Raw genomic sequence first — 21,031 nt, forward strand, 5'->3', positions numbered from 1 at the left:
ACTCCCGGCGTCCAGTGCGGAGAAAGGCGGCAAGCGGATTGGTGACTTACTCTCGAGAGGAGTCAACCTGGTCCTTCCGTATTTCCATCGAACGGATTGCATGACTGGGAGGAAGTCGATCCCTCAGAGGTTGAGAATTTTGTAGAACAGACTTTGCAGTCTTTATAATTGGCATTAACGGGAGGTTTTTTTTTAAAAAAAATGCTCGGTAATTATAGACAGGGAAGTTTTCTTATGGAGCTTAAAAATATGATTTGCATGTATAGAAAGATCCGAATTATGCTTTTTCACATTCTGTACGAAGTCTAATACCTTTAAATCGAAGTTTCGCATCAAAGTTAGTAAGGCCCTGGACTGAATCTGAACAATTTCCTGTATTCAGCTCGTATTTCCTCTACCTCATTTTTCCGCTCTCCCCGAAAAGAAACTACCATCACCACCAAATTCCCAATTAAATAAAAACAGTTTTCAGAATCCATGAAGAGAGGGTTGAGGGAGATTAGACATGTTGCATAAACGGGAAAGAGCGGAGTAATGGCATAGGAAAGGGAGGTAACGTCTGTTCTGGACCTAACAGTAGAACACAGTCGGCTCTGCTGAAAGCAAAACAAGAAAATCTGACCCTAAGGAATTGGAGAAATAAAATGGAGTACAAAGTTTTTTTTCTTAAGTTGTTGAACCCAGTGTCAAGTCCAGAGAGGTTACGTAGTACCTAAGTAAAAAATGCGATGCTGTTCATCTATCTTCTGTTGTGACACAGCGACAGGCCTAAGTTAGCTGTAGGCTTGAGAGGAAGATGGTGTACCAAGATGGCAAGCGGCTGTGAAGTAAAGGTCATGTTTGCAGACTCATCACAGCTGTTTTGCAATATGATCATTGTGTTTGGTCTCTCCGATGTAGAAGTCATAACATTGTGAGCAGTGAATACAGTAGACTAGATAGAAGCAAGTCCACAGTCAATCAGAAATTCACGTGAAAGGGGTTAGGATCGCCTATACAAGCAATCTTACCAGTATTATAAACTTTTATATTGAACCTTTTGCAAAAACACACTTTGTAGCCAATGAAGTAACGTAAAAGATAGGGAAATATGGCAACAAATTTTTACATAACAAAATTTCACAAGTAACAATGAAATATCAGTGCAGCACTTCAGAGTATTACAAGGAAGTGTAAGCTAGCTTTCTAAATTCGATGCTTGCGTCTGGGACAGAGTTAAACCCATAACCATTGACTCTGGGTCAAGACGACTCTCAACTGAGGCTGCTAGCTGATGTGGTGGGATAAGTTGTACAAGTGCAAAGGTAGACAAGCAAAATTAGAGTGTTTTTAATGGGGCACTTTAACTTTCATATATATTGGGTTAAGTAGACTAGGATATGTACTGAATTTCTTGTTAGATTTCTGCAGCAGTATGTTAGAGAACCAACAAGGGGTTTTGCCACATTAAGTTTAGCATTAAGTAATGAACCAAATTAGTGAACATTTATTTAATAGCACTCCCAATACCTTTGAATTCAACTTAACTTTTGAAAGGGTGAAACACAAAAAAGTACTAAGATTCTGGTAAGTCTGACTTCAAAGAGATGAGACAGAGACAATCCACAGTAAACAGAGCAATTTTTGTAATGGGTAAAATGGCAGTTGATCAACAAAAAGTGGTCAAAAACAATGTATTGCAATACAGGATAATAAAATGTGAGGCTGGATGAACACAGCAGGCCAAGCAGCATCTCAGGAGCACAAAAGCTGACGTTTCGGGCCTAGACCCTTCATCCCACAAAAGCTGACGTTTCGGGCCTAGACCCTGCAATACAGAACCAGTTTATAACCCGAGGAGACAATAAATACTTTCTGGGGGGAAAAAAAGACAACTAAAGAGGTAAGAGTCTGCATAAAACTATAAATATGAAGGAGCACAGATTCTGGAAGGTGCAGTAAGCGGAGCTCAATGACCAAAGCATACGGAAGGAGATGTAATACTGAAGGATGTTGCAGAAAGTCATGGTTAAATTTAAAATGTACAGTGTGGAAACCAGACATTTTCCAAATGATGTATGCTTTGTTTGATTAAGGTCAAGAGAATTTTGTTAGATAAGGATATCAAGCAATATGTCTGTCTTCCAATTGAATGTCCTCAATTCCATTCCTCAGTACCAGCTTGGTTGATCTTGGAGGAGAGTTGGAAAAGCCAGTCAACATGTAGAAAACAGCAGTACTCCTGGAGCAGATAGGGCCCTTGCTGAAATTCTGACACAGTATTGCAGACGAATTTAGCAACTTTATCAATTAGGGTCTGACCAGCTCGATCTGTAGTACTTCTGCCGAGCCACTCTCGGTGGTATACACTAAATCCCCCACCCGAAATACATTTAGTGCTGTTGCCACTCTTAGTGCTTCCTCCAAGCACTATTCACTGCATTTATGCTTGATTCAGACAAATTCAGTGATTGTTTTGAAAGGGAACTGGATAAACATATGAAAAATGAAAGACTGGAAGAGTGAGACTACATAAAAACTGCTGTTTTGGAGAGCCAGCATGGAGTCAATGGACTGAATGAATGCAACAGTCCTTCACTTGCTTAAGGCAATATTACAGCTTAAAATCCATGGCAGAACTAAAAAATGAATGGCAAAACACAGGAAATTCAAAAACTGCAGACACTAAAGATGTGGTTGCTTCAATGTTCTCAAGACCACCAATGCCCCAAAAGCAGTCAAGGACTTACCCTATTGAAATCCATACGGGGAGGGGTTCTCATTGGATAGGGAGGCAGTCAGTGCTGGAGAGCATATTTTGAAGAATGTTTTACCTGAGACTCTGTCTTCCAATTGAATGTCCTCTATTCCATTCCTCAGTACCAGCTTGGTTGATCTTGGAGGAAAGTTGGAAAAGCCATTCAACAGCTAGAAAGCAGCAATATTCCTGGAGTAGATAGGGCCCTTGCTGAAATTCTGGCGCAATATTGTAGACACAATCTAGCAGCTATATCAATCAGGGTCTGACCAGCTTGATCTATAGTACTTCTGCCGAGCCACTCTAGGTGGTATATGCTAAATCCTCCACCCAGAATAAATTTAGTGCTGTTGCCACCTTTAGTGCTTCCTCCAAGTGCTGTTCAACATGTAGGTGTACAGATTTATGAGCTGAGGGATGACAGTACCTTGTAATCAGCAGGAGGTTTCCATACCAATGTTTAACTTGAAGCCATGAGACTTCATTTGATCTGAAGTCAATGTCAACTCACTCCTGACTGTATACCTTTGTGTCACTACCTCTGCTGGGTCTGTCAGCCTGAGGGCCAAGACATATTCGGGATAGTGATGGTGGTGTTTGAGACATAGTGAGATACGATTCTGTGAGTATGAAAATGTCAAGTCTGCATTGTGGCTCTCCATTTTGCCACTAGCCACCAGATGTTAGTAAGCATGACTTTGTAGGGCCTATGGGCCTTTTCTGCCGTGCCTTTTCAGGTGCCTAGGTTAATTTCAGGTGGTCCATTTAATTTTATTTCTTTGTTGAGAGTCAACCACATTGCTGTGGGTCCGGAGTCACATGTAGGCAGTGACATTCAAAAGGATTTCATGGTTATCAGTAGATTCTTAAGTCCAGTTTTGTTTTATTAAATTCAATTTTTAACCATTTGCCATGGCAGGATTTGAACCTGGTTCCCCAGAAAGTTAGTTGAATTTCTGGATTAATAGTCTAGTGATAATGCTACTAGGCCATTGCCTACCTACAGCAGACACTGTAAGACAGCAGTGGAAGTACCAGCAGTGCCTTTTCAAGATCCTCCAAATCCAGTGGCAAAAAGTTCACTTCAAACTTAGGTTCCTGCCCCAAGCTAATGTTCCCATTCTGGTGGCATCTATCTGTCTTAATGACACTGGTTTGCTCAGTGGTGGTCAACACTTTGTTAAGCATCATTTAGTGTGACCCAGGAGCTTCACTATACCACAGAAGCCCCTTCTGCATTTGCTATTAAGGAAGATAGTGGGTTGAGAATCTACACAATATGTTGACTTCCTTCTCTGGACCATCATTGTGGCCTGCTGACGTTTAAGTTTCAGCTTGCCTCTTCCAATGCCCTTCTAAACAATCAGCTTCAGTTGTCAGTGTCAACGTTTACCCTGTTTTCACATCTCTCTTGCATGTGCCCTTGTTGTGGGGGTCTGGATGCTCAGGAGTTGCGACCCAGTAGCTAATTCACTCTAGAATGCTTTTAGGTATGCAACTGTCATATATCTGATGATTTTGCCCAAGTCAGCACAGTGAACAAAAGCCAAATAAAGTATGTATTTGTATTTGCTTCAGAGTCGATGACCTTGATCAGCCAAGAGACTCCAAAGATATCCTGAGAAAGCAAAGGTGGAAGCAGTACGTACTTTCGTCTGTCTAGCATTTGTTGTCCAGGTCTTACCACAGGAGAGGAGTATGCAGAGAATGTAGGCTTGGTTAGTTTGAGGTTTGCTGCTGCTGTACACACAATTACTCATTTTGTACCAGAGATAATGGGAACTGCAGATGCTGGAGAATTCCAAGATAATAAAATGTGAGGCTGGATGAACACAGCAGGCCAAGCAGCATCTCAGGAGCACAAAAGCTGACGTTTCGGCCCTAGACCCTTCATCAGAGAGGGGGATGGGGAGAGGGAACTGGAATAAATAGGGAGAGAGGGGGAGGCGGACCGAAGATGGAGAGTAAAGAAGATAGGTGGAGAGAGTGTAGGTGGGGAGGTAGGGAGGGGATAGGTCGGTCCAGGGAAGACGGACAGGTCAAGGAGGTGGGATGAGGTTAGTAGGTAGCTGGGGGTGCGGCTTGGGGTGGGAGGAAGGGATGGGTGAGAGGAAGAACCGGTTAGGGAGGCAGAGACAGGTTGGACTGGTTTTGGGATGCAGTGGGTGGGGGGGAAGAGCTGGGCTGGTTGTGTGGTGCAGTGGGGGGAGGGGATGAACTGGGCTGGTTTAGGGATGCAGTAGGGGAAGGGGAGATTTTGAAACTGGTGAAGTCCACATTGATACCATATGGCTGCAGGGTTCCCAGGCGGAATATGAGTTGCTGTTCCTGCAACCTTCGGGTGGCATCATTGTGGCAGTGCAGGAGGCCCATGATGGACATGTCATCTAGAGAATGGGAGGGGGAGTGGAAATGGTTTGTGACTGGGAGGTGCAGTTGTTTGTTGCGAACTGAGCGGAGGTGTTCTGCAAAGCGGTCCCCTTGCTCCCCAGAGGAGCTCGAACAGTTCATCCACTTCACCAACACCTTCCACCCCAACCTTCAGTTCACCTGGGCCATCTCCAGCACATCCCTCACCTTCCTGGACCTCTCAGTCTCCATCTCAGGCAACCAGCTTGTAACTGATGTCCATTTCAAGCCCACCGACTCCCACAGCTACCTAGAATACACCTCCTCCCACCCACCCTCCTGCAAAAATTCCATCCCCTATTCCCAATTCCTCCGCCTCCGCCGCATCTGCTCCCACGATAAGACATTCCACTCCCGCACATCCCAGATGTCCAATTTCTTTAAGGACCGCAACTTTCCCCCCACAGTGATCGAGAACGCCCTTGACCGCGTCTCCTGTATTTCCCGCAACACATCCCTCACACCCCGCCCCCGCCACAACCGCCCCAAGAGGATCCCCCTCGTTCTCACACACCACCCTACCAACCTCCGGATATAACGCATTATCCTCCGACACTTCCGCCATTTACAATCCGACCCCACCACCCAAGACATTTTTCCATCCCCTCCCCTGTCAGCTTTCCGGAGAGACCACTCTCTCCGTGACTCCCTTGTTCGCTCCACACTGCCCTCCAACCCCACCACACCCGGCACCTTCCCCTGCAACCGCAGGAAATGCTACACCTGTCCCCACACCTCCTCCCTCACCCCCATCCCAGGCCCCAAGATGACATTCCACATCAAGCAGAGGTTCACCTGCACATCTGCCAATGTGGTATACTGCATCCACTGTACCCGGTGCGGCTTCCTCTACATTGGGGAAACCAAGCGGAGGCTTGGGGACCGCTTTGCAGAACACCTCCGCTCAGTTCGCAACAAACAACTGCACCTCCCAGTCGCAAACCATTTCCACTCCCCCTCCCATTCTCTAGATGACATGTCCATCATGGGCCTCCTGCAGTGCCACAATGATGCCACCCGAAGGTTGCAGGAACAGCAACTCATATTCCGCCTGGGAACCCTGCAGCCATATGGTATCAATGTGGACTTCACCAGTTTCAAAATCTCCCCTTCCCCTACTACATCCCAAAACCAGCCCAGTTCGTCCCCTCCCCCCACTGCACCACACAACCAGCCCAGCTCTTCCCCCCACCCACTGCATCCCAAAACCAGTCCAACCTGTCTCTGCCTCCCTAACCGGTTCTTCCTCTCACCCATCCCTTCCTCCCACCCCAAGCCGCACCCCCAGCTACCTACTAACCTCATCCCACCTCCTTGACCTGTCCGTCTTCCCTGGACCGACCTATCCCCTCCCTACCTCCCCACCTACACTCTCTCCACCTATCTTCTTTACTCTCCATCTTCGGTCCGCCTCCCCCTCTCTCCCTATTTATTCCAGTTCCCTCTCCCCATCCCCCTCTCTGATGAAGGGTCTAGGGCCGAAACGTCGGCTTTTGTGCTCCTGAGATGCTGCTTGGCCTGCTGTGTTCATCCAGCCTCACATTTTATTATCTTGGTATACTCATTTTGTACATACCACTTGCAGCTTTTGTGGTGCCTGTGTTCATTTCAGCATCAAATGATATTGCTGTTCATTGTGGAGTCTATATATGTGAAACTATCAACACCTTCCAGCACTAAATTATCATTGCTGAAAGACACGGGTCTGGTAACATCCTGGACCACGAAATTTGCCTTCCCGATGTTGACAATCAAACAAAACTCTTTACAGGTATGAAAGTGTCTTCCCATTTGGTGCTGCAGATGTTCCTCTATATTATATGTTAGTACAGCATCTTCAGCATTAGGCAAATTTCAGATGAGGACCCAATGCACCTTGGCCTTGGATCTCTGATGCCAAGGTTGAGCAACTTTCCATCAGTTCTAACCGCCTATAAAGTGGCCAAGAGCACTGGGAAATCAGAAGATTGGGAAGGCTACAAAAACAAACAGAGGATAACAAAGAGAGAAATGAGGATGGAGAGGATCAAATATGAAGGTAGGCTAGCTGGTAATATTAGAAATGATAGTAAAAGTTTCTTTCAATACATAAGAAACAAACAAGAGGCAAAAGTAGATATTGGACCACTTCAAATTGATGCTGGAAGGCTAGTGATAAGAGATAAGGAAATAGCTGAAGAACTTAATAAGTACTTTGCATCAGTCTTCACAGTGGAATACATGAGTAATATACCAACAATTAAGGAGAGTCAGAGGGCAGAGTTGAGTGTGGTAGGCATTACAAAAAAGAAAGTGTTAGAAAAGCTAAAAGGTCTAAAAATTAATAAATCTCCTGGCCCTGATGGACTACATCCTAGAGTTCTGAGGGAGATGGCTGACGAAATAGCGGAGGCTTTAGTTGTGATCTTTCAAAAGTCACTTGGAGTCAAGGTAAGTCCCAGATGATTGGAAAATTGCTGTTGTAACCCATTTGTTTAAGAAAGGATCAAGACAAAAGATGGAAAATCATAGGCCGATTAGCCTAACCTCGGTTGTTGGTAAAATTCTAGAATCCATCATTAAGGATGAGATTTCTGAATTCTTGGAAGTGCAGGTTCGGATTAGAACAAGTCAGCATGGATTTAGTAAGGGAGGGTTGCGCCTGACAAACCTGTTAGAATTCTTTGAAGAAGTAACAAGTAGGTTAGACCAGGAAAACCCAGTGGTGTTATCGATCTAGACTTCCAAAAGGCCTTTGATAAGGTGCCTCATGGGAGGCTGCTGAGTAAGGTGAGGGCCCATGGTGTTTGAGGTGAGCTACAGGCATGGATTGAGGATTGGCTGTCTCACAGAAGGCAGAGAGTTGGGATAAAAGACTCTTTTTCAGAATGGCAACCGGTGACAAGTGATGTCCCACAGGGTTCAGTGTTGGGGCCATGCCTGTTGTGTCTTCCTGTTGTGGTCTTTTGCGCAGGTATCAGTGTACTACGCTTTTCGGTTAACGGTTGTTTTAAACAACACTCTGTAGGCTTTCTTCCTCAGCTTTGCATAGCTCCAGGGTGCTGCAGTGTGTTGTGGTTTGCTTGATCAGTGTTTTGATGCAGTTCCGTTTGTGGGTATTGGGATGATTGCTATTGCAGTTGAGTACCTGATCTGTATAGGTGGCTTTCTTGTGTATGCTAGTCTGGAGCTCATTCTTGGCCATACAATCAACATTGCATCCTTGAAGGGAAGTCTGTTGTTGTTCTCCTTTTCCCTGGAGAATTTTATGCCGGTGAGGATGTTGTTTATGAGTAGATGGTTTCTTCCAGTTTAGAGCATTTGATGATAACAAAGGTGTCATCCACATAGCAGATGTGTAGGTTTGGTTGAATGGTGGGAAGGGCTGTCCATTCCAGTCTTTGCATTACGGTTTCCACTATTAACCCTGATGTTGGTGATCCCATGGGTGTTCCGTTGATTTATCCATATATCTTGCTGCTGAAGGTGAAGTGGACATTTTGCTCCACTGATGATGTCATCTAGTATGGTGACAAAACGTCTGAACAAAAACAAGGCAGCTCGGTGAGCACTCAACAGCCTCATCCACAATCCAAGCTACAGATCTTTTCCAATACTTTAAACAACTATGGGCGTAACGTGCTAAAAATCGCCAATGGGAAACCTTTGCCAACTGACTGAGCTCTACTCAAGAACAACTTCACTTCCTCCATAAATGCCTCAGGAACCAGGTACTGCCCCACAGTGTGAAATACAAACCTCCACTCAACAACCCAAGGGCATACAAAATAGCTGAACAGAATGGACATAAAATGCTTTAAGCAATGATTAATGATGACCATAACCAACTCCACAGATATGAACGAGAAATTACGCGCCAAAAATCACAGTGTCTAAACTCAATGGACCAGCTTTAGACTACAACTGTAGAACAGGCTATCACCATCAGTCAACACAAAATAAGAAGAGACACGAACTACACGAGAAATTCACCAAACTGATCCACCACAAAAACAAGGACAACAACAAACCAGACACGTGGATAAGAAACCTATCGAACAGACAACTCACAGAAACTGACAAACAATTAAGCGGACTGAACTATAACCACCAAGATACGAACAGAACAGACTTCATGGACACTCTGGAGAATACTTTAAGAGACACGAGTACTGGATAGGTTTGCCTTACTCAGGCAGGGAAGAGGTGGTAAGATGAAGGAACCTTGGATGACAAGACACGTGGAACATCTAGTCAAGAGGAAGAACGAAGCTTACTTAAGGTTGAGGAAACAAGAATCAGACAGGGCTGTAGAGGTATACAAGGTAGCCCGGAAGGAACTGAAGAATGGACTTAGGAAAGCTAGAAGGGGGTATGAGAAAGCCTTGGCGGGTAGGATCAAGGAAAACCCCAAGGCGTTCTATGCTTATGTGAGGAACAGAAATGGCCAGAGTGAGGGTAGGGCCAATCAGGGATAGTGGAGGGAACTTCTGTGTGGAGTCAGAGGAGGTACAGGAGGTCCTTAATGAATACTTTGCTTCAGCATTCACCAGTGAGAGGGTCCCTGACGTTTGTGAGGACAGCATCAAACAGGCAGATATGCTTGAACAGGTTAATGTTAGGAAGGAAGATGTGCTAGAAATTTTGAAAAACATGAGGATAAATAAGTCCCCTGGCTAGACGGGATATACCCAAGGTTACAATGGGAAGCGAGGGAAGAGATTGCTGCCTCTTTGGTGATGATTGAATTCTTTGATGATGTGACAAAACACAATGATGAAGACAGAGCAGTGAGTGTGGTGTATATGGATTTTAGCAAGGCATTTGATAAGGTTCCCCATGGTAGGCTCATTCAGAAGGTAAGAAGGCATGGGATTCAGGGAAATTTGGCTGTCTGGATACAAAACTGACTGTCCAATAGAAGACAGAGTGTGGTAGTAGATGGAAAATATTCAGCCTGGAGCTCAGTGACCAGTAGTGTTCCGCAGGGAGCTGTTCTGGGACGTCTGCTCTTTGTGATCTTTATAAATGACTTGGATGAGGAAGTGGAAGGGTGGGTTAGTAAGTTTGCTAATAACACAAAGGTTGGTGGAATTGTGGATAGCATGGAGGGCTGTTGTAGGTTGCAACGAGACATTGACAGGATGCAGATCTGGGCATAAAAGTGGCAGATGGAGTTCAACCCAGAAAAGTGTGAAGCGATTCATTTGGTAGGTCGAATTTGAATGCAGATTGCAGAGTCAATGGCAGGATTCTTGGCAGTGTGGAGTAACAGAGGGATCTTGGGGTTCATGCCCATAGATCCCTCAAAGTTGTTACCCAAGTGATATGCTTGTAAAGAAGGCATATAGTGTGTTGGTTTTCATTGTCAGAGGAATTGAGTTTAAAAGCTGTGAGGTTATGCTGCAGCTGTATAACACGGTGATTAGATCACACTCGGAATATTGTGTTCAGTTCTGGTCCCTCATAAGAAGAATGTGAAAGCTTTAGAGAGGGTGCAGAGGAGATTTACCAGAATGCTGCCTGAACTGGAGGGCAGGTCTTATGAGGAACGATTGAGGAAGCTAGGGCTTTTCTCATTGGAGCGAAGAAGGATGAGAGATGACTTGATAGAGGTTACAAGATGATAAGAGGCACATATAGAGTGGATAGCCAGAGACTTTTTCCCAGGGCAGATATGACTATAACGAGGGGGCATAATTTTAAAGTGATTGGAGGAAGATATAGTGGAGATGTCAGAGGTAGGTTCTGTACATAGGCAGTAGTGGGTGTGTGGAATGCACTGCCGGCAGTGCTAGTGTAGCTAGATATTTTAGAAACTTTTAAGCGACTCTTGGATAGGCACATGGATGATACCATAATGTAGGGTATGCAGGATAGTTTGATCTTAGTAGGATAACAGTTTGGCACAACATCGTGGGCTGAAGGGCCTCTTCTATGTTCTATGATACCAGAAGGCACAAACAACCCCTGCTTCTATGGACTGCATAAAGTACATAAACCAGACATCCCTCTCAGACCCATTGTCTCCCTACCAGGAACACCTTCACACAGAGTGGCTAACGACCTAGAAATAAGATTGAAACACCTAGTACACGGATCACTTTATTCTATGCATTCAACCCCAGACTTCTTCGATATCATCAAGAACATAAGAGATTATAGTATCCTTTGATGTCACAGCTTTATTCACATCAGCTGACATTCCACGAGCCAAAGAAACAGTGGCCACATTATAGAGCAAACAGCAACACAGACCAGCAACTCCATCAGCAAGGACAACATAATTACTAGACATCGCCCTCACCATACACTTCGTCTTTCGTGGTCAAATAGACAAACAGATAAATGGTACACCAGTGGGGTCACCCAGCTCAGGACTCATCGCAGAAGCAGTCATGCAAAGACTATAACACATCACTCTCCCCCACATTAAACCTAAACTGTGGATCCGATATGCAGATGACATATTTGTCATTATTAAGTGCAACAAATTAGAAGAGAGACACCACCTCATCAACAGCATATTCACAGGGATTAAATTCACAAGGGAAGAAGAAACCAACAATCAACTTCCGTTTCTGGATGTTAAGGTAGAATGACTGACAAACGGAGATTCTCAAACCTCTGTATACAGAAAAGCAACCCATACAGACCAAATCCTCAACTTCCATAGCAACCACCCCAACATCCACAAACAAAGCTGCATTAAGATACTATTTAATTGGAACACTGGACACACTGCAAAACTCCAAATTTGCCAATTTCCTGAATTTACCTGTGTTTTTAGAATCAGATTAACAGAAAGCATAGACCAAGTTTCTGTACTTAAAAAAGAATTGCTATCAATCACAAATAAATATTTGCTTAGTTGTGGCGAGAATCCATGAACTGTTCACATATAATCCTTTAACAAAACCTCCTCTACACACAGAGACACAAACACAGACTCACAAACACATAGGCAAAATAAACTGGTGTTGTGGGTCGAGGGAAAATCTGGGAAAGCTGTTCAATGGCAACTGTACACAGGGCTTGCTGAGAGTTAGGACTTGCTATTTGTTGACCTCTATTTTCCAGGTACTTTTCAATTTCTTGCTGAAGATACAGAGCAACTGTTCTACAAATTGCAAAGTCTCTTAGTTGCTGCTTAAAAGCCACAGCTTACAGCAGCTATAGGAAAATAAACTGTCTTTCTTTAGGCTTTAAGTGTTTTTTTATGGCAGAGAGAGAGAGAGGCAACACCACTCCTTTCAGAGATCTGAAGGCTTCTTGCCACATCTTTCATACCCACAATTCACTAAACTACGTAGAAGCCAATCATATTGTTGGCAGGCAGAAGGCCTTTGTCATCAAAAGCTGGCCACCATTCTACAGACTAATCTGCTAGTTCTTACTTCAATCACTACACATATCCTGAACTGATTGAGTAGCATCAGTTACAGTGAGTGTTGTAACTTGTTTTTAAAGAGTACAACATTTCCCCCTTTACAATCTTTGGTTTTAAATCAGTTGTCTTGCCAATTTAGTCCACATTTGGAATTACATCAAAATAATTTTTTAAATAAATTTTTATAAATCTTTACATCAGCCTATCATGTTCTATAATGGTCATAGCTGTTTTGTGGGCATTATCAACCAGCTGCAAGTCCTCTTTCAATCCTGCACTATTGCCTCATATTCTTAGCTTGCCAATGAAGATTTGACGTCTTTCTGTATCCATTGAGGTGGTAATCACATTACGTCAGCTCCACTATTCAAAACTTTTGAGTTTTAAATATTCAACAGAACAGATACACGAGTGGCACAAATTGAGGTAGTAAGTACAACCTAATAGCCATATGTGAGACATAAATATTGAAGAGTTTTGAAATAATCCCACAAAGGCCAATGTTCCATTATCAAGACACCCTTTATTTACACATGCATAGTGTATGATATTGACTTCGCGAGTACAGACCTGGCTCCTAGAATGAGCAGAATCCCTGACACTCCTGTTTATATCTGGCAGACAGGACTCCCTGGTTGGACCAGGTTAACAGCCCTAGTAAGGGAACTCATATTCTATAAGATTCACCAGTGGACCTCGTTCCAGTCATGACAGATATGTGTTATTTAGGAAGGGCAGGAAGCCATTCAAGGGTAGAAGAGTGGTGCTGTTAATTAAAGATGAGATGAGCACATTGGAGAGGTATGACTTAAATTCAGGAAACCAGGTTATAATAGCAGTTTGGTTGGAGACAAGGAATGCTCAAGATAACAATTCATTTGTGTACATAACAGTAAGTACACGTAGGGTAGAGTATCAAGGAAGAAATAATGGGAGCTTGTCTAAAGGGTACGGCAAATGTCATCGGGGATTAATTTACATATAGAGTGGAAAATCAGGTGGAAAAAGTAGCCTAAGCTGAGTATGAGAAAAAGTTATCCAAAAATATAAAAAGGCTAGGAAACGTCTCTTTAGATATTTAAGAAAGAAGACTTAACAAAGTAAGAAGACTTACTTACTTGCCCAATAGAAAATGAGTCTTGGGAATTAGTAATGGAGACTTAAGTTATGACAGATGATTTGAAGAGATGTTTGTCATCAGTCTTCACCTGAGAGAATTAGTGTTCCAGAAATAGCTGGAAATCAGGAATTGAAAGGGAGGGAGGAACTTAAGAAATTTGTAATTACTAGGGAAGCAGTACTGAGTAAATTGTTGGAGCTGTGAGTTGTCAAGGCCCCACGTCCTCATGGATTTGATTGAAGGGTTTTAAAAGAACTAGCTGGTGAGATAGTTGATGTGTTGGCTTTAAATTTCCAAAACTCGTTAGATTTAGGGAAGGTACCTCTAGATTGGAAAATAGCTAATGTAACTCCTTTATTTAAAACAAAACAAAGTAGAAAGTAGACAGCTACAGGCTAGTTAGTTTAGCATCCGTCCATCTGTCGCAAGCAAAATGTTGGAAGATGTTATTAAAAATGTTATAATAGTTAATTTCAAGTTATTCAGGTACAGCAAACAATGTTTTGTCAAAGGGAAATCATATTTAACTAATTTATTGGAGTTCTTTGAAGAAGTAATTTGTGTTGTAGACAAAGGGGAACCAGTGGATTTATTGCATTTGGTTCTGCTGAAGACAACAAGGCGCCAAAGGTTTTTACCAAAAACAAAGCTCAAGGGAGTAACATCAGCATAGATTGAAGATTGGTTGTCTAAAAGGAAGCAGAGAATGGGAATGAATGGGTCTTTTTCAGGCTGGCAAGCATTCGCAAGTGGTGTGCCACAGGTGTTAATGACAGGGCCTCAAGTCTTTACAATACATATAAGTGATTTGTATGAAGGGATCGAAGGTGAGGTAGCCAAATTTGCTGATGACACAGAAGTTGAGAAGAGGACACAAGGATCTTACAAAGTGATATGGTTAGGTTAAGTGAGTGGGCACATATTGGCAAATGGTATATAATGTCATAAAGTGTGAAATTGTTCATTTTTTGTAGAAAGAATAAAAAGAGTTGCAATACCTAAAGAGATCTCGGTGTCGTAACACACAAATCGTAAATGGCCAGTGCGCACGTACGATAAGTGATCAGGAAAGCTAAAAGCATGTTATATTTTATTGTGGGGGTATTGAATGCAATAGGAGGGAGATTATGCTTCAGTTCATGAGTGAGATGCATCTGGAATTTTTTTTCTTTTTGTTCATTTATGGGATGAAGGCGTACCTGGATAGGGTGCATTTATTGTCCATCTGCAAATGCCCAGAGGGCAGTTGAAAATCAACCATGTTGCTGTGGATCTGGAGTGGCGCGTAGGCCAGACCAGGTAAGGATGTCAGTTTTCTTCCCTAAAGGGGAACCAGATGGTTTTTCCTGACAATTGATGCATGGTCATCATTAGATTGTTAATTCCATGATATATATTGAATTCAAATTCCACCATATGCTGTGGCAGGTTTTGAACCCAGGCCCCAGAATGTTATCTGGGACTCTGTTTTAACAGTCCAGTGATAATACCACTAAGCCATCACCTCCCCTGCTTTGGCAATTTTATACAGTACTGGACACCCTACTTAAGAAAGAATTTTAAAGCATTGAAAACAGTTTTGAGAAGGTTTGGATTGCCTTATGAGGAAAGGCTAGACAGACCAGTCATATATCTTTTGGAATTTTGAAGAAGTAGAGGTCACTTAATTGAAATATATAAGATCTTGAGGGGACTTGACTGGGTGGATGTTGAAAGGATGTTTACTCTGTGGGAAAATTTAGAACGAGGGCTTATAGTTTAAAATAAGGGGTTGCTCAACTAGAACAGAAATGAGGAAACTTTTTTGGGGGGTGAGATTGTGTGTGTTTTGAATTCGCTTCCTCAAAAGTCAGTGGATACAGAATCTTTAAATATTTTTAAGGCAGAGGTAGATAAATTCTTGATTACCTTAGGGATGAAAATTATTAGGAATATATTGGAATGTAAAGTTGAGACTAAAATCAGATCAGCCATGATCTTATTGAATGGTTGAGCAGGCTCAAATGGCCTGCTCTTGTTTGTGTGTTTCCTGTAGGGAAATGTAATTTGTATGCTTGACACCAGACACCTAAAGCACCTGTTCTACTTAGATAACAAAGTGTGAAGCTGGATGAACACAGCAGGCCAAGCAGCAACTCAGGAGCACAAAAGCTGACGTTTCGGGCCTAGACCTTCTACTTAGAGCCAGGTCTTGGCAGGACGCTCTCAGGCGGACAGTGAGAAGGTTCAAGGATGTAATCTCCCAAAAATTCAAGACGGTCAGAGGGCAGAGCTGAGTATGGTGGCCATCATTAAAGAAAAGGTGCTTGTAAAACTGATTGGCCTAAAGATGAATAAATCACCTGGACTAGATGGACTACACCGCAAAGTTCTAAAGGAGATAGCTGAAGAGATAGTTGAAGCGTTTGTGGTGATCTTTTAGGAATTGCTAGAGTGATGGAAGATCCCAGAGGACTGGAAAATCGCTAACGTGACACCCCTGTTTGAAAAGGGAGTAAGGCAAAAGATGGAAATTTGCAGGTTGATTAGCCTAACCTCGGTTGTAGCTAAGATTTTGGAGTCCATTGTAAAGGATGAAATTTCTGAATATTTGGAAGTTCGTGGTAAAATAGGGCAAAGTCAGCATGGTTTCATCAAGGGGAGGTCATGCCTGTCAAATCTGCTGGAATTCTTTGAGGAAGTAATGAGCAGGATAGACCGAGGAGAGCCAGTGGATGTTATCTACCTGGACTTCAAGAAGGCCTTTGACAAGGTGTCGCACAGGAGGCTGTTAAGTAAGATAAGGGCCCATGGTATTGGAGGCAAGGTGCTAGCAAGGAAAGAAGATTGGCTGTGTGGCAGAAAGCAGAGAGTGGTAATAAAAGGGTCTTTCTCAGGATGGCAGTCGGTGACAATTGGTGGTCAGCAAGGGTCAGTGTGGGCAACACAACTTTTCACTTTGTATATGAATGGTCTAGATGAAGGAACTGTGGACATTCTGGCTAAGTTTGCAGATGATACAAAGATAGGCGGAGGGACAGGTAGAATTTAGGTGGGGAGGCTGCAGAAGGATTTGGACAGTTTAGGAGAGTGGGCACAAAAGTGGCAGATGTGGTACAACATCGGAAAGTGTGAGGTCATGCACTTTGGTAAAAAGAATAAAAGCATCAACTATTTTCTAAATGGGAAGAAAATTCAGAAGTCTGAAGTGCAAACAGACTTGGGAGTTCTAGTCCAGGATTCTCTCAAGGTAAGCTTGCAGGTTGAGTCAGTATCAGGAAGGCAAATGCAATGTTGGCATTTATTTTGAGAGGACTTGAATATAAAAGTAGGGATGTACTACAGAAGCTTTATAAGGCTCTGGTCAGACCACTTTGGAGTATCATGTGCAGTTTTGGGCCTCATATCTCAAGAAGGATGTACTGGCCCTGGAGCGGGTTCAAAAGAGGTTCACGAGAATGGTCCCAGGAATGAAAAGAGGAATGTTTGAGGACTCTGGGACTACACTCATTGGAGTTCAAAAGGATGAGTGGTAATCTAAATAAAACTTACACAATACTGAATGGTCTGGACAGAGTGGATGTTGGGAAGATGCTTCCACTGGTAGGAGAGACTCAGACCTGAGGGCACAGCCTTAGAGTAAAGGGAAGATATTTTAGAGCCCAGATAAGAGAAACGTCTTCAGCCAACTTCTATGAAATTTACTGCCACAGAAGGCTGTGGAGGTCAGGTCATTAAGTACATTTAAGACTGAGATAGAGAGGTTCTTGATTATCAAGAGGATCAAGGGTTATGGGGAGAAAGCGGGAGAATGGGTTTGAGGAATGTATCAGCCAAGATTAAATGGCGGAGCAGACTCGATGGGCTGAATGGCCTAATTTCTGCTCCTGTGTGTCATGGTCTTATGCCCTCAAAACATCACTTCAAAAGTATCTCAAATATGAAACTCTCTAACAACTGATGGGATACTTGGCCTGCAACAGAGCAAAATGGAGAAGGTTGATGCAGGAAGGCACTTCACTCACTAGGAACACCTAGGCGAAGTTAAGGCTTTGGGGAGTGTGCACAGGTCTCAGACAGTTCATCTCTCTGACAGTACCACTTGCCCACTTGCAGTTCATGCATAGGAATCATCAGCCATCTCAGAACCAATCGATCCTGGAAATACTGAAACAAGTCATCCTAAGCCCTGAGGCTTTACCTCAGAACAACTATACTATAATTTGATTAAAGAAAGAATTTTTGCTAACTCACAGTCGTTAGGAACCTTAACCACCAGGGGGAAGCATCATCCTGTATGAAAATGCATTGCTGTTTATCTTTAAATAGAAATTGGTAAATTTGAAGAAAGGTAGGTAAGGCCTTTAAATGTTTTGTGAAAACTATGGATAAAAATATTTCAGAAATCTGCCTACTGATGTTTTTTTGATATCAAAGAAAATAGAATATTTGGACAAAGTAACGAAAATTCTTAGCTGTATTTTCAAACTCTTGTATGGTTTTACCCCTCCCTGTCTCTGTTGCTCCTACAACCCTTTGCAAATCTCAGAGTACTTCCAACTCTAATCTTTTGCACATCTCTGATTTTCTTCACTCCACTTTTGGTGGCTGTACCTTCGACTACCAAGCCCTAAGCTCTCGAATTTCCTCCTTGGACCTTTGTGCTTCTCTACTTTGCTGCGCCTCTCTATTTCGCTGTTATCAGTCAAGATGCTTCTTAAAATCTAACTGTGACCAAGATTTGAACAACATGACTCAATATCTGCTGATGTTTTTGTTGTCAAATTTTGGCTGATAATGCTCTTATGAAAAACCTTGAAATATTTTGGAATTCTTTAGGCATGATATAAATACAAGTTATTGCTGTTGATTGATGAGACCTATTTTCCATCTATTAATCAACTGGTTACTGTCTGAATATGTTGGTAGTTTGATAGATATTATGTTTGTACCATTGGCTATTCAATGAATTTTGAACTGTGTGGCAAACCTGATCTGGGTCTTTTGCGATTTGTGCTTGGTGTGGACAGAGTGGGTATGAGAATATATGAAATTCATTTGAACTGAGGGAAAGATATTTGGTACTGTGCAAGTGCAGCTTCAGATAAGTGAACTTAAAACATTGCCCGGACAGTATTAGTAGTTATCTTGTATGTTGTATCATGTGCAGTGAAAGTAAGAGACAAAAAAATGTTGAAACTAAATTAGAAACATTAGGAACTGTAGATGCCAGAGAATCTGAGGTAACGAGGCGTAGAGATGGATGAACACAGAAGGCCAAGCGGCATCAGAGAAGCAGGAACGCTGATGTTTCAGGCCTAGACCCTTCTTCAGAAAAAAAATCTACACCTTGTTATCTCTTGAAACTGAATTGCTGGTTTTAAAGATATTCTTGTGTTAGATATACAAAAAGGAAGGGATAAGTGAATCAAGTTTCAAGTTGGTTAGAAACTATCTTACATCAACAAAAACACTAGATGATATATCCGATTACCTATTTTTGTGAGTGTAGAAAATGACCTTTGTTGCACCCTGTCTATTGTACTACTCATTGTAAAGGCATGGTACGTGTCCACTTAGTGACATTGAACCTGTGTCAAGAATCAGTCTATTAAGAAGATGTCAGGTCTTTAATTATCCATAAAAAAACCCCACACCACTGGTGATACAAAGTAGCCATGAATGTAATTAGCTTTCATTGTTAGTGTTTAACTCATTAATGTGTGTTTGTGCAACAGATTAATTTGTTTTAAGGTGGCCTATGTATAATGGGTTTGAGATATTTGAAAAGAATTGTGTACAAATTTAGCAATTACTATTCTCTGCCTCTGAGCCAGGAATGGGTTCAACTGAACAGGTTGATTAGAAAATATTTAAATATGGGGCATAGAGAACATGATAAGAAGTTTGCAGATGAAACAAAAAAAAATTGACATATGGTTGTCAGAAGAAAGTTTGCAAATTGCAAAAAAAAATCAATGCACTGGTCAAGAGGGCAGAAAATGAATTTTATCTGGTGAAATGAGATATAATGCATTTGGGAAGGTACAACAAACGGGAAAACACTGCATGAATTCACATACTGAGGTATAGAGGAACAAAAAGACCTTGGAGTGCAGACCTCCTTGGAGTTTGCAGGACAAATAGACAAGGTAAATAAGAAGGTGTGAGAGAATACCTTCCTTTATTAGCTGAGGTGTAGAATAGTAGGGCAAGGAATTATGGTAGAACATTTTAAATACTAGTTAGGCCTGATTTAGGATATTGTGTATAATCCTGGTCAATGCGTCACATATTAAGATGTGATTGCACTAGAGTCTGTAAGAGAGAGATTAATTAATGCCAGGTAAGGATAATTTTAGCCATAAAGAAAGTTTAGAAAAGTTATTTTTTCGGAGCAGAGGAGGTTAAAGGTGATTTGATTGCGATATATAAAATTATGATGAGCTCAGCATGAGTGTATAGAAAGGAACTACTTCCTTTCATGTAGATGCCAATGATGAAGGAGCTTTTATTTAAAGTAACTACAGAATTATAAAGAACTTGAAAAATATTTTCACCCATCACATGGTGGAAGTCTGGAACTTGTTGTCTGAAAGGGTATTGAAGCAGAAAACTTCATCATGTTTAATAAATACTTGAATATGCACTTGAGGTGCTGTAGCTTATAAAACTGTGAAGCGAGAACTGGGATAGATAATTACTTTCAGAAAGATATTTTGCCTAGCATATGTACAATGAACAAAATGGCCTCCTTCTGCATCATAAATTTATCTGATTCTAAAAGATACATTTACAAAACTTTTATCAAAAAGCTTCATTTTTGATTTTATGATAGGGGGAAGGTCAGTAATGAAGCAGAGAAGAAGGGAGATTCTCCTGAGAATTAGAAATCACTTTGTCTGGATATATGGTTGGTCATTTAGGACTGAAATGTAACAGTCTTCTTTACCCAGAACCTGAGACTACTTTGAACCATCAGTAGGTGTTTTTATTTTATGTATAATTAAAGACCTGCCATCTCATTTATTTTTAAATTTGTTTGTATTGTCATTTGTATCAATGGTAATATCATTTATCTTTACTGAAATCTCTTCTATCAGTTTGAAATAGATGGAATGTATCATAAATGACAAACTCAATGAATGTATCAGAGATAATGGGAACTGCAGATGCTGGAGAATTCCAAGATAACAAAATGTGAGGCTGGATGAACACAGCAGGCCAAGCAGCATCTCAGGAGCACAAAAGCTGACGTTTCGGGCTCTGATGAAGGGTCTAGGCCCGAAACGTCAGCTTTTGTGCTCCTGAGATGCTGCTTAGCCTGCTGTGTTCATCCAGCCTCACATTTTGTTAACTCAATGAATGTGACTACTTTTCCCTAACTTGACCCATCTGCAGCACTAAGTCCAGCTGT

At 42.1% G+C, this 21,031-nt stretch overlaps 1 protein-coding gene across 3 annotated transcripts in view; it reads left to right on the forward strand.

The window, feature by feature from the left end:
* Positions 1-21,031, forward strand: part of mrps6 (mitochondrial ribosomal protein S6) — a 108,222-nt gene that overhangs the window by 53 nt on the left and 87,138 nt on the right. Inside the window, exons 1-3 of one of the 3 annotated variants that reach the window (XM_059650200.1) lie at positions 86-129; positions 4,316-4,378; positions 14,829-14,934. In XM_059650200.1, coding sequence (XP_059506183.1) covers positions 101-129; positions 4,316-4,378; positions 14,829-14,934 — 198 coding nt within the window. In that variant the 5' untranslated portion in view covers positions 86-100. Of the gene's footprint in view, positions 1-69; positions 130-4,315; positions 4,379-14,828; positions 14,935-21,031 lie in introns of those variants that run through there. The other 2 variants (XM_059650201.1, XM_059650202.1) reach the window with 2 other exon arrangements.

Source organism: Stegostoma tigrinum, chromosome 12 (genome assembly GCF_030684315.1).
Source record: "Stegostoma tigrinum isolate sSteTig4 chromosome 12, sSteTig4.hap1, whole genome shotgun sequence".
NCBI lineage: Eukaryota > Metazoa > Chordata > Chondrichthyes > Orectolobiformes > Stegostomatidae > Stegostoma > Stegostoma tigrinum.